General features: G+C 37.4%; 1 protein-coding gene across 3 annotated transcripts in view; it reads left to right on the top strand.

Annotated features, from left to right (window-relative positions):
• The window catches only part of tns2a (tensin 2a), a 126,819-nt gene that overhangs the window by 88,507 nt on the left and 25,465 nt on the right, over positions 1–12,847 (top strand). For all 3 annotated transcript variants that reach the window (XM_022677586.2, XM_022677587.2, XM_022677588.2), the window contains exons 8-17: positions 853–903; positions 1,006–1,128; positions 1,516–1,580; positions 4,492–4,575; positions 4,732–4,844; positions 6,377–6,437; positions 8,598–8,673; positions 8,782–8,911; positions 11,068–11,133; positions 12,675–12,791. In XM_022677586.2, the coding sequence (XP_022533307.2) occupies positions 853–903; positions 1,006–1,128; positions 1,516–1,580; positions 4,492–4,575; positions 4,732–4,844; positions 6,377–6,437; positions 8,598–8,673; positions 8,782–8,911; positions 11,068–11,133; positions 12,675–12,791 (886 nt within the window). The remainder of the gene's footprint in view (positions 1–852; positions 904–1,005; positions 1,129–1,515; positions 1,581–4,491; positions 4,576–4,731; positions 4,845–6,376; positions 6,438–8,597; positions 8,674–8,781; positions 8,912–11,067; positions 11,134–12,674; positions 12,792–12,847) is intronic.

Raw genomic sequence — 12,847 nt, forward strand, 5'->3', positions numbered from 1 at the left:
GTGTAAAGCTAAGCTAAGTTAATTAAACAAAACTGTAATTCTAAAAAATAAACATTTTCTTTTAAAGTCAAACGAGCGCTGGATATTAATCTACACAGATTTCTCTGAAAACTGTTTATTTGGGTGAGAAAAGCACTTCCGTTAATTTACAGTAAACTTAGATTTCCAGATTTCCACTAATGCTAGCCATGGTTAGCGCTACATTGAGGAACCCTGAGTGTTCTGGTGATATGCCAGGGTGATATTAGCTAGTGGTTCGCCCCATGTAGCTTGTTTTAAACGGTAAACATGCAGACTACAGACCGATATTACTCACTTCTGAATGCCAAAAGTGCTAGCGCTTAGCAGCTAATGCTAATACTACTTTAGCCCCGCTACTGGAGAACCAAACTAAAACTCCTATATAATGCTGTACTTCAGCAGAGTGGCTTTCCTACTCCTTATAACCTGACTGGTAGAATTCATACATAAGGCGCACTGGATTATAAGGCGCACTGATGATTTTTGGAAAAATTAAAAATTTTCACCTTATAATGCAAAAAATACGGTAATCACTTGTGATGTAACCTGGTACACCCACACTTTAATCAGATCTTTACTACTCTGACTATTCTATTTTTACAATTTACAACAATTTCAAAGGTCCTAAAATAGAACCTTGTGGGATGCCAGGAAACGTGCTTATAGATCTATGCTCTTGCATTAATAAGTAAATGATTAATTAACCTTGAGTTTAAGGGGTTAAACACTGAGATCAAAGATCAAGCATGAAAATAAAAAATAGTAAACAAGGTCACAAATAACAGATCACTTATCTCTGTGTTGACCCATGTGTTTATTTATTATCTGCAGTTGTTCAACCTATCAGAAAAACGTCTGGACATCACACGGCTTAACCCAAAGGTAGGACGAGATATCATGTGATATCTGTGAGGTGTGTGTGATGATGTACGCTTGTTGAAAATCATGATCCTTTTTTAGTTAAAAAAAGTTCGATTCTCTCAGGTCCATGATTTTGGCTGGCCGGACCTGCACGCCCCCCCACTGGACAAGATCTGTGCCATGTGTAAAGCCATGGAGACCTGGCTGAACTCCGACCCCCAGCATGTGGTGGTCCTGCACTGCAAGGTGAGAGGTCACGAGTGCCTTCAGAGGGGTCAATTAAGGTCGCATGACTTCAGAGACCAAAGGCGAGAAGCTGTAGGCCTCCCTGTCAGCAGCCAGTGTGGAAATCATTACACATCCCAGCCTGATCACTATGGTCTCTGACAGAAGAGGAGATGAAGAGGAAATGGATCTAGATTGGCTGTCAACACTGTTGACGACTCTGAGTATCCTTTAATTTAAGTAGTATAATTTAATTATTTTTGTTATGCAAGTTATGCAAGCTTGTCAATTGTTCTGTAAAAGGAGATCAAATTTTAAAGATACATTTTAAGAATAAAAACTAAGTTCTTTTTCTGCTCTCAAGCTTTTTTTAAGTATTTAATTCTGGAATTTTTTGTGTTATTGAAGGGCAATAAAGGAAAGACGGGAGTCATCATCGCAGCCTACATGCACTACAGCAAGATATCAGCAGGGTAAGAGCCAACAATTTGATTAATTATAGAATAATTGCCTAAAATAATGATATACTTCTGTGTACGAACTAAACTAAATATAGAATTGATGGCATTTCTGTCGCCAGGAAATGACATGTAAAAATAGGCACACAAAATAACTTTAAAATACATTTTATTATTAAGCATAGTGTCTTGTACATTGACCTAATTTGCAAAAGTAAGTAAAAAAAAGTAAGTAATTAAAAAAATTATAAAAACTACTTAGAACACTGAGAAATAGCATTTGTCACCTGTCCCCACTCTCTAACTATAAAATTAACTTCGATAAAATAAGCAATTTAATTTACAAATTAAAAGAATTAGTTTAAAAGAAATATTGCTTTTAAACATGCTTTTTAAATGGCACATGGGTTTTGGTAACATGACTGAGAAAACTGTAAACATCTTTGGATTAAAAACCAAAATCGTTTCTACAGTAATTTCATCAAGTATTCATGCAAATATATAAAGTAGGCTACGATGAAATGTATTGGCGTGGTCACTTTGCATAAACTCGGTTTATATAAGTGATAATAAAGTAATCTTCGCAAAAAAAACCTTCATAATGTGGTTTTGCGACATGACACTGCTTTTTGTTATTTGATGGACACTTTAAAAAATGTTAGTTGAGTTTATTTTGATAACTCAATTTAAATACCTGTATAATAAAAATAAAATAGCTACTGCATCTACCTCATCTGTTTTCATTTGATACATATATATTGCTGCACTAAAAGGTAGCAATTCTCATTTGTGAAAGTTGGGTTTAATGTCACTTTGAAAAAAAGTTGGAAAAAAGTAAGCAATTATATTATTTTGTCATATTTTACATACTCAAGTGTGGTATATCATGATATATATCGTTATCGTGATATAAAAATTCCAAATTGTGATATATGATTTTTCCCATATTGCCCAGCACTAATTCAGAGCTGAAAAAAGATGAAACAAATTAGTTTAATTTGGAAGAGTTACAACAAGCAATTGGCCCCCATTCGTTTTTTTTCCCTACATTGTAAATTAATACTGAAGTCTTCCAGACTATGAAGCAACACATAAAGTACCAGAAACTTAAACAAACCAAAAAACTACAAAATAACTTCTAGAGTTTCTAAGGCTGGTACTCTGGTAACTTAGCCTGTGCAACAGAAGTAACTCTTGGCCTTCCTTTTTCTGGGGTGGTCCTGATAAGTGCCAGTTTCATCATAATGTTTCTTATGGACTTTGCAACTTTCAAAAGTTCTTGACTGACTCAACTTCATTTCTTTACTTAGTTGAGAAGTTTTTGCCATAATATAGATTCGAACATTACTCAAATAGAACTATTCACTGTGGACCAAATCTACCTCTTCACAACTTTACAACTGATGATCTTAAACACATTAGGAGGCAAGAAATTCAAGTAATTAATTCTTGACAATTCAGCACAGCTGTTAACTGAAAGCTGATCTTTTCAGGTGATTCTACCTCATAACACTAACTGAGAAAACCCATCCAAGATTTCTAAAGCTGTCATTTTAGCAAGAGATGCTACTTTGGTTTAATTTTCTGGTTTGTTTAACACTTTCTATATTTTTACTAAATAATTCAATATGTTTCTCTTCATAGTTTAGATGACTTTAGTATTAATCTACAACGCAGAACATTTAAAAATAACGGAACATTACTGAATAAAATATAATATTGTTTTTTTAAAGACTAACCAATTGCAAATTTGTCTTTGAATCAGCTTTAATAAACAGTGTTTACCTCATGCAGGAAGTAGATTACAGTGAAGTAAACACTCCTAAAAACTCTGAGTTAGAAAGAAAGAAACGGTTTACAAATATTTACCTCAGCAGGAAGCATATTTTTGACTATGAAACATTAAAATAACATTATAATACATACAAATGAACATAAATGCAAATAGAAGTCGGAAGTCTGAATGTGTTGTTTACAGTTGTAGTCGTACTGGTTAGAGAGTTACTGTTAGAAGAACTCAAGCTTGGTTCCGGACCTCTCTGTGAACTCCAGCTAAAGAGATTAAATATGGATTTCTTCAGTTCCATTATTAAAAAAAAATTGGAACTGGGTAATAGCTGTAAATACTGATGTTCTTTAAGTTTTTTCTTTAAGAAATTAATGGTAATGCTTTCAGACACATATAAGAGTGAATCTTAAGCTAATAAGAGCTGATACTAGACCATCTCATATGAGTGTAATTGTTGGTGTAGAGGGGGAAATAGTGTAGTGGATAACAACACTGTTCTTCAAGTGGCAGAACGGAATTGGATTTCATGTTTGAACTAGGGCATCACACTACACTATTAAAACCCTCTAGAGTCGACAAACATGCCAATGTTTCTATTAATGCAGCTCTGGAAAAAAATTATGAATCAGTTTGAATCATTTTCTCTGATTTTGCTATTTATAGGTTTATGTTTGAGTAAAATAAACAGTGTTGTTTTATTTTATAAACTACGGACAACACTTCTTCCAAATTCCTAATAAAAATATTGTCATTTAGAGCACTTGTTTGCAGAATATGAGAAATGGCTGAAATAACAAAAAAAAAAAAATGCAGAGCTTTTAGACTTCAAATAATGCAAATAAAACAAGTTTAATCACAGTTTTCATGTATCTTGGCATGTTCTCCTCCACCAGTCTTACACAATGCTATTGGATTATTATTAGTTTTTTTATATATATTTTTTTACGCATTTCGTCTGCATCGTTAAATAGCAATGGTGCTTGTGAATATCTATCTGATGTAAGCAGTTGACGGCTCACCTATAGAAAAAGGCTAACAAAGGGCCCATAATGTAAAGGAGTGGAAATATGAACTGTGTGACTGGTTTGTCTGAATATTGACTCATTAAGTGATATTTGATTGTGTTTCCAAATACAGAGCAGATCAGGCCCTCAGCACTCTGGCTATGAGGAAGTTCTGTGAGGATAAAGTGTCATCCTCTCTCCAGCCCTCACAGAACAGGTGTGATGTTGCCTCCTCTTTTAGCATCTATATTATAGTATTTAACCATTTTATTTTTACAAGAATCTTTACTATTTTTTTTATGTGATTTTATCTCTCTCTCTCTATCTCTCTCTCTCTCTCTCTCTCTCTCTCTCTCTCTCTCTCTCTCGGCAGGTATATATATTACTTTGGTGGGCTTCTGTCAGGAGCCATAAAGATGAACAGCAGCCCCCTCTTTCTCCATCAGGTTCTAATACCCTCCATCCCCAAGTTTCAGACTGACGGAGGTGAGTGAGCCAGAAGATACGCCTGATCTCGCCTGATATCATCTTTATCTCTGCCAATTGTATTGTGGTCATCAGTTATCATCAGATACTTAGTAACACATTACTATAATCTTATCTTTTTTTTTCAGTAATGAGTAATCTAATGTGTTACTATTTACTATCTAATAATCAGATTAAAATTACACACACACACAGTGAGCACCCTTTTTTCTGCTCCTCACACACACACACTGAAACACACAGCAACCTCCCATCTCTCTCCACCTCACACACACACACAGCGAGCCCACCTCTCTCTCCACCACACACACACACACACACTCAAACACACAGCAACCTCCCATCTCTCTCCACCTCTCACACACAGCGAGCATCCACACATACACACACTCCTCAGCTCCTCATACACACATACACAAACACATAGCAAGCCCCCCACTCTCTACACCTTAAACACACATTGAGCACCCCTTTTTCTGCTTCTCACACACACACACACTCAAACACATAGTGAGCCCCCTCTCTCGTCACCACACACACACACACTCAAACACACAGCAAGCCCTTCTCTCTCTCCACCTCACACATACAGCGAGCATCCCTTCTTCTGCTCCTCACACACACACACACACACACACACACACACTCAAACACATAGCGAGCCCCCCACTCTCTACACCTTAAACACACATTGAGCACCCCTTCTTCTGCTTCTCACACACACTCGAACACATAGTTAGCCCCCTCTCTCGTCACTAATCACACACACACACACACACACACACTCAATCACATAACAAGCCCTCCTCTCTCTTCACCTCTCACACACAGTGAGCACCCCTTCTTCTGCTCCTCACACACACACACACTCAAACACATAGTGAGCCCCCTCTCTCGCCACCTTACACACACACACACAGCAAGCACCCCTTCTTTTGCTCCACACACACACACAGCGAGCCTCCCTCTCTCTCAACCTTGCACACACACACACACAGCGATGGTTTGTTCAGTCAGATGCTGAATGTAACTTATAAATTGTAATCTAACTTAGTTACTTTATGGATTACTTAATTTTGAAGTTAGATTACAAGTTACTTTACCAGCAGTGATGGCATAGTTACTTTAAAAAAGTAATCTGATTACTGACTACTGATTACACGTTTAAAAATTAATGGATTACTTGATTTTAAATGTAACTTACTGTAATGTAAGTTACTTTTTAAAGGGGTATTCAGTAGTCTTTTTAAAGTAACTATGCCATCACTGGTGGTCATCACACTGATGTAAATGCTTTTTTTTTGCTGTGTATTGTATGACTGTGTGTCGTTGCCTGAAAGAGTTAATATGGGATTGTCAGAGATGACCGCTCCCAGGAAAAAAACACACACACGTACAGGAGCACACAAACAGAGCGTGTTTATTTTTAATCTTTAGCAGCGGAGGAGAGAGATTTATCAGGAGTTAGCACATTCCTCCCTCGTTCTGTCCTGCTCTCACTGTTTACTCCTCTCTTTACACTCTCTCTACAGGTTATTTCCCCTTCCTCAAGATATACCAGTCCATGCAGCTTGTCTACACCTCAGGCATATAGTGAGTTCAGATCTGTTCTGTTTATGCTACAGCACTTTTTAGTTTTTTTGTTCCAGTCTTTTACTTGTTATATTTGTTCAATTTTGCTCAAACTAGCAAAAGCCTTGGACTTACAAGGAGATAAAAACAACTTACAAACAAAATAATGTGGTGTTGTTGATACTGAAGAGCATCTCTTCACCTCTGTACTCTGCTATTTATGGAAATAGGGGTTAAAAATTGTGGTTTTTACTGTGCCAGTGGAAACAGAAAAGGTAAACAAACTCATCAACACTAGCTGAGACTAAATTTTACTATCCTATCTCTCAATAATCAGCTGTACTACTTAGGCCCAATCCAATCCACTTACCCCTACTCCTCTGTGTGTAACAGAGTTACAAGGGGAAGCGGTAAAATCCTCCACCTTAAGAATTGAGACAACCCTGCAAGCACTGGCTACATTATCAGGAGCGCTAAAGTTTAGTAACCTGGACGCTAACTAGTTGACTTTAGGGCGTTGTATGTCTTCAGAAAAGGGGGAAGATGGTTCAAAAATGTATTAATATTCATTCATAATCCATTTCTTAATTTATCTGTGGATGGATGTGGATCTGAAATTAGCTTTGATTCGCTTTTATTTTACTTTATTTTTCCATTCCATCTTAAATGCTGCAGCCTCTGCCATCTGTTGCACCGTTTAAGGTGGAACTGGAAAGTTAGCTAGCTAGCTACCGTCTGAGACAAACTACTAGAAATCTTTTTTATGCTTGTTATGAAGAATTTGACAATAAAACTTTCAAACTAAACATTAAAATATAGTAACATAGTGCTAATTGTCACTTTTGAGGTTTGAAGGGCTAACAAGCCCCATCCCTTCCCCCTACCCCTCCAGCCTAACGAGAATTGAGACACCCCTACCCCTATGTGTGGGTAAGGGGTAGGGCCAAGGGGTGAAATGGGATTGGGCCTAACAAACACACTGTACATTGTACACTCAGGAAAAAAGCTAATGTTGTAATGGCTAAAAGGTAAACGCTTGCTTACTGCACTCCACACTGAGATGACGCAGCAAGAGGACAGCAACACTTTTTTTACAGTGTTTTTTTTTATTGTGTTTAATCGATACTAAAATATTCGGATAGAGAATGATACTTATATGAAGACACTACCTGTACCATCTTCAGGGGTTGGACAATGAGTCTGAAACACCTGTCATTTTAGTGTGGGAGGTTTCATGGCTAAATTGGAGCAGCCTTGTGGCCAATCTTCATTAATTGCACATTATTGCACCAGTAAGAGCAGAGTGTGAAGGTTCAATTAGCAGGGTAAGAGCACAGTTTTGCTCACAATATTGCAATGCACACAACATTATGGGTGACATACCAGAGTTCAAAAGAGGACAAATTGTTGGTGCAAGTCAAAGACAGCAGGTCTTTGTGATGTATCAAGAGCCACGGTATCCAGGGTAATGTCAGCATACCACCAAGAAGGACGAACCTCATCCAACAGGATTAACTGTGGATGCAGGAGGAAGCTGTCTGAAAGGAATGTATCCAAAAAAAACATAAAACCACGGCTGCCCAAATCACGGCAGAATTCAAGGTGCACCTCAACTCTTCTGTTTCCACCAGAACTGTCCATTGGGACAATAAATTATTGTGGTCTAAAACCAGGTGTTTCAGTTTCATTGTCCAATTTCTGTATGTGGTCACTCATTGGGTCCCTTTGACCCCTAATGGCAAGGTTAATTTGAACAGCTTTACTACGCCACATTGTTTTGTGCCAATACTAAGTAGAAGAAATAAAAAATAAACACCAAGCTAAAGTCCTAGTCTCAGGATGGTAAGGCAACATAGCAGGGTTGTAAATAGTCTTATAATATCATGTGTGAGCATTATCGTTTTTGGAATGATGGAGCTCCATACTATATATTAGAGATTTGATCCAGAACTAATCGTCCAACATTAGTACATCATATTTGTGAGTTTTGTGACAGAATGTAACCCAATCCAAACAAGTAGCATTGATCCAAAATATGGGTAAAGCGTTTCTTAGAACAGTAGATTTGGCTGTTTTGCAGTAAATATGCACAATGTATAAAAGCTAACCTGTGTATTTCCAGAATGTGAAGCTTCTGAACTTGTCTTTGCTTTAATTTGTGTTGATGTGTTTGTGTTGCAGTGATTTGCAGGGCTCAGCAGGCAGGAAGCTGTGTGTAACCATAGAGCCAGCGCTACTGCTGAAAGGTGACATCATGGTGCGTAAGGCTGTCAATCACGAACATCACTTGCAGATGTAGTCAGTGTACTGTAGCAGGTTTTACTATATTTACTGTACTGAAATCTCTCTCTTTCTCTCTCTGTAGGTGAAGTGCTATCACAGACGTGTCCAGGCTGCTGAGAGGGATACTGTGTTTCGGGTGCAGTTCCACACCTGCACCATCCACGGAGTTCAGCTGTGGTTCGGGAAAGGAGAGCTTGATGAGGCTTGTTCAGGTACACTGATAAACAGTACCAGTATGTTGCCTTGTCACTATTACAGGGTAAAAGATATGTTTAATGGCACAAAGTCACCATCGCATCTCACTATTACTGTCCAGATAACTTAGGATAGGCACATTAGACCAGAGACCATGCTACAGGAAGCTCACTGTACCACACAGAGCAGTGAACTTTTAATTATGGTATTTTTCACACTTTAAGGCTTAAAATCCTTTAATTTTCCCCCCCAAAAAATCAGTGCGTCTTATGTATGAATTTTACCAGTTGTTGTAAGGAACAGTAAAGTACGAGAGTTATACAGGAGTTTCAGTTTAGTTCTCCAGCACCGAGGCTGGAGTAGCATTAGCATTAGCCGCTAATTGCAGCGCTAGCTCTTTTACTAATCAGAGGTGAGTATTATCGAACTGTAGACTGCCGCTAACCCCGGCTAGCACTGCTGGAGCAGCATTAGCATAAGCCACTAACCACGCTAAGCGCTAGCTCGTTCGCTGACCAGAGGCAAATATATCAGACTGTAGCCTGCATGTTTACTGTGTTAAAACAAGCTACAAGGGACGAACAGCTAGCTATTAACACCCTGGATTACTAGAACACTCAGGGTTCCTCCGAGTAGCGCTGTTGGACTGCATTTAATGCTAATGCTGCTGCACCCAGCCTTAGTGGAAATCTGGAAGTCTAAGCTTACTTTAAATGAACATAAGCGCTTTACTCACCCAAATAAACAGTTTTCAGGAGAGAAATCTGTGTAGATTTTTTTTTTTATTTGAAAGAAAATGTTATTTTTAAGAATTACAGTGCTGAATTAGAAGGAAAACTTGGCGACACCCCTGTTCCTTACGAGTGTCGCATAACGTGCCTTATATTCCGGTGCACCTTATGTATGAAAATAGACCACAAAATAGACGTTCATTGAAAGTGCACCTTATAATCCTGTGCGCATTATATAGTGCAAAGTATTAAGAATACTCAGACATTCAAATATCGAATTGATTGAGTTTATGTTCATATATTGTACGATATGTTTGATTACGTAATTATCGTGACAGGCCTACTGGTATGAGCAAGCTCGCAGATCATCTTGAATATACAGCTCTGGAAAAAAATATGAGACCAAATACCAAACAAACATATTGTCATTTAGAGCATTTAATTGCAGAAAATGAGAAATGGCTGAAATAACAAAAAAGGTGCAGAGCTTTCAGACCTCAAATAATGCAAAGAAAACAAGTTTATATTTATGAAGTTTCAAAAATCAATATTTGGTGGAATAACTCTGGTTTTCATGCATCTTGGCATGTTCTCCTCCACCAGTCTTACACACTGCTTTTGGATAACTTTATGTCACTCCTGGTGCAAAAATTCAAGCAGTTCAGTTTGGTTTGATGGCTTGTGATCATCCATCTTCCTCTTGATTATATTCCAGAGGTTTTCAATTTGGTAAAATCAAAGAAACTCATAATTTTTAAGTGGTCTCTTATTTTTTTTCCAAAACTGTATATATGCTTTAAGGTAGATATGCTTCAAGTAGCCACTGAGAGCTTTCTTATAGGGCAAGATGAAGCACTTTCCTGCTGTCTGGTATGATAAAACTCACAGACCATCTTGACCCTTCACAGCTTCACAACTTTACCACACCAAAACTTTAATAGAAATAGTTCTGACCTGTTCTGACTGACATTTGTTTTGTAGGACTCTAAAGCCTGTCAGAAACGTTCGCTATGAGTCTTCTATAAGCTCCCCAGTCGAGATCTGTTTCAACCACATCATGATTCGTAGCTGTTTTTAATATCAGTCCATAATCCATTGAGTTCTGCAGTTAAGACCCACTTAGGTTAAGCTAAGGCCTGCTCCCGATGGATAACACCTGTTCATGATAGCTGGCTAATTGAGATGACATACACCCTATAAAATCTCAGTGGGCCTTCTAGGCCAGCTGGGGAATGAGTTGCTTAAACGCTGGGAAAATTCCTCAGCTTTAATCATTGCTGTAATGTAGGACCATTGTTTGATAGTTTAGATTAGGTTTATAGTGTAATGCAGCTTTAAATTGGTTGGAGGATACTGTAGGACTTACAGAAATGAGATCATGTATCCGAACTTGTCTTTTTACACTGCTGTAATTGTCTCTCTCTGGTTGGTTTATTATGTAGATGACAGATTTCCTCCCGATGCCACAGTGGAGTTCGTCTTCTCCTCCGGACCAGAGAAAATCAAAGGTATTTCCATTGCTGTTGATGCTTGTTGGATTGCATTGCATTTTTAAAACAATGTAGTGTGACAATACCTGCTGTTTACTTGTATAAACGTATTTAATTTCATAGCCAACAGCTTTAAAGTAACAAAATAAAGCAATCTGAAATCATGTATTATGATGTTACACCTGGGCAATGCATTGAACAGATGCACTATATGATCACAATGATTTCTTAGGGGATTAGGCAACATCCTGAAGTGAGTGTGAGTTTGTTAAGCCTCGTTAGAAAACCGGAAAGCTCAGGCGATAATGTAATGTATATAAAGGGGCCAGATAGCACAGTGGGTAACACCCATGCACAACACACAGGAGAGCATGGCTCAGTTTAATGTTTTGGAGAAGGAGAAGAAAGGGGGGTTCTGGCATGACTCCTGTTTGTTACAAACCTCCTGCACTACCTCAGAAGCATTCATTGCAGTACCAATGTAATATTGTCCTAGTGTTCATTCAGTAAAATAACTCTTTTTAAAATTAGATTCAATATTCTTCAAAGATTCTTTAATAGATCAAATTAAAACTTTCAGAATCAGAAGTTCTCAAACTGAGGGAGCCACAATGGGGGGTATCTCTTCCAGTATTGTGCCAGTTCACATTTAATATGAACTAGTTAAAAGTTCGATTGATGTAGTTCATATTCGTAGTTCATTTGAAAAAAGGAACTTTCCCTTAATAAATAGGCGGCTATTCTTTTATTCTCTTATATTTTATTCTCTTCAGGAAAAAAAAAAAACAAAACAAAAAAAAAAACACTTAAAAATGATGAGTTGCTTAGATTTTACCAAATTGAAAACCTCTGGAATATAATCAAGAGGAGGAAGATGGACGATCACAAGCCATCAAACCAAGCTGAACTGCTTGAATTTTTGCACCAGGAGTGGCATAAAGTTATCCAAAAGCAGTGTGTAAGACTGGTGGAGAACATAAAAAAACAGGGTTATTCCACAAAATATTGATTTCTTAAAACTTTATGAATATGAACTTTTCTTTTCATTATTTGAGTCATTAAAACTCTCTTTTGTCATTTCAGCCATTTCTCATTTTCTGCAAATAAATGCTCTAAATGACAATATTTTTTTTTATTTGGAATTTGGGAGAAATGTCCGTAGTTTATAGAATAAAACAACAATATTCATTTTACTCAAATATATACCTATAAATAGCAAAATCAGAGAAACTGATTCAGAAACTGATTCAGAAACTGAAGTAGTCTCTTATTTTTTTCCAGAGCTGTATTTATAATTTTCAGTCATGTTCATTTGTTATTATCTTAAAAAGTGGTGCCTGATTAAAAAAATACAGAAGAATATACACAGGATAATGCTTAATGTAAATACACAACCTGTAATGTAAATAGACATCCAGGATGCCAAGGGGGACTAAAAGATGCGATATCATGATAAACATATCACCATAGTATAGCCTTAATACTGCACTGTACTGTACTGTACTGTATTAACTCTTTCTACTACTATCAATTTTAAAAGTGAATTTGATGTGGTTTAGGTCGAGAATACCAGCGGAATGATCCAGCCGTCACAGTGGACTATAACACCACTGATCCGGTGGTGCGCTGGGACTCTTATGAGAACTTTAACCAAAGACACCAGGACAGCCTGGAAGGTATGAGAACCTATATGATAGCCCTTACACATGTGAATATACGTGAATGTCTTGAT

Source organism: Astyanax mexicanus, chromosome 13 (genome assembly GCF_023375975.1).
Source record: "Astyanax mexicanus isolate ESR-SI-001 chromosome 13, AstMex3_surface, whole genome shotgun sequence".
Lineage (NCBI taxonomy): Eukaryota > Metazoa > Chordata > Actinopteri > Characiformes > Acestrorhamphidae > Astyanax > Astyanax mexicanus.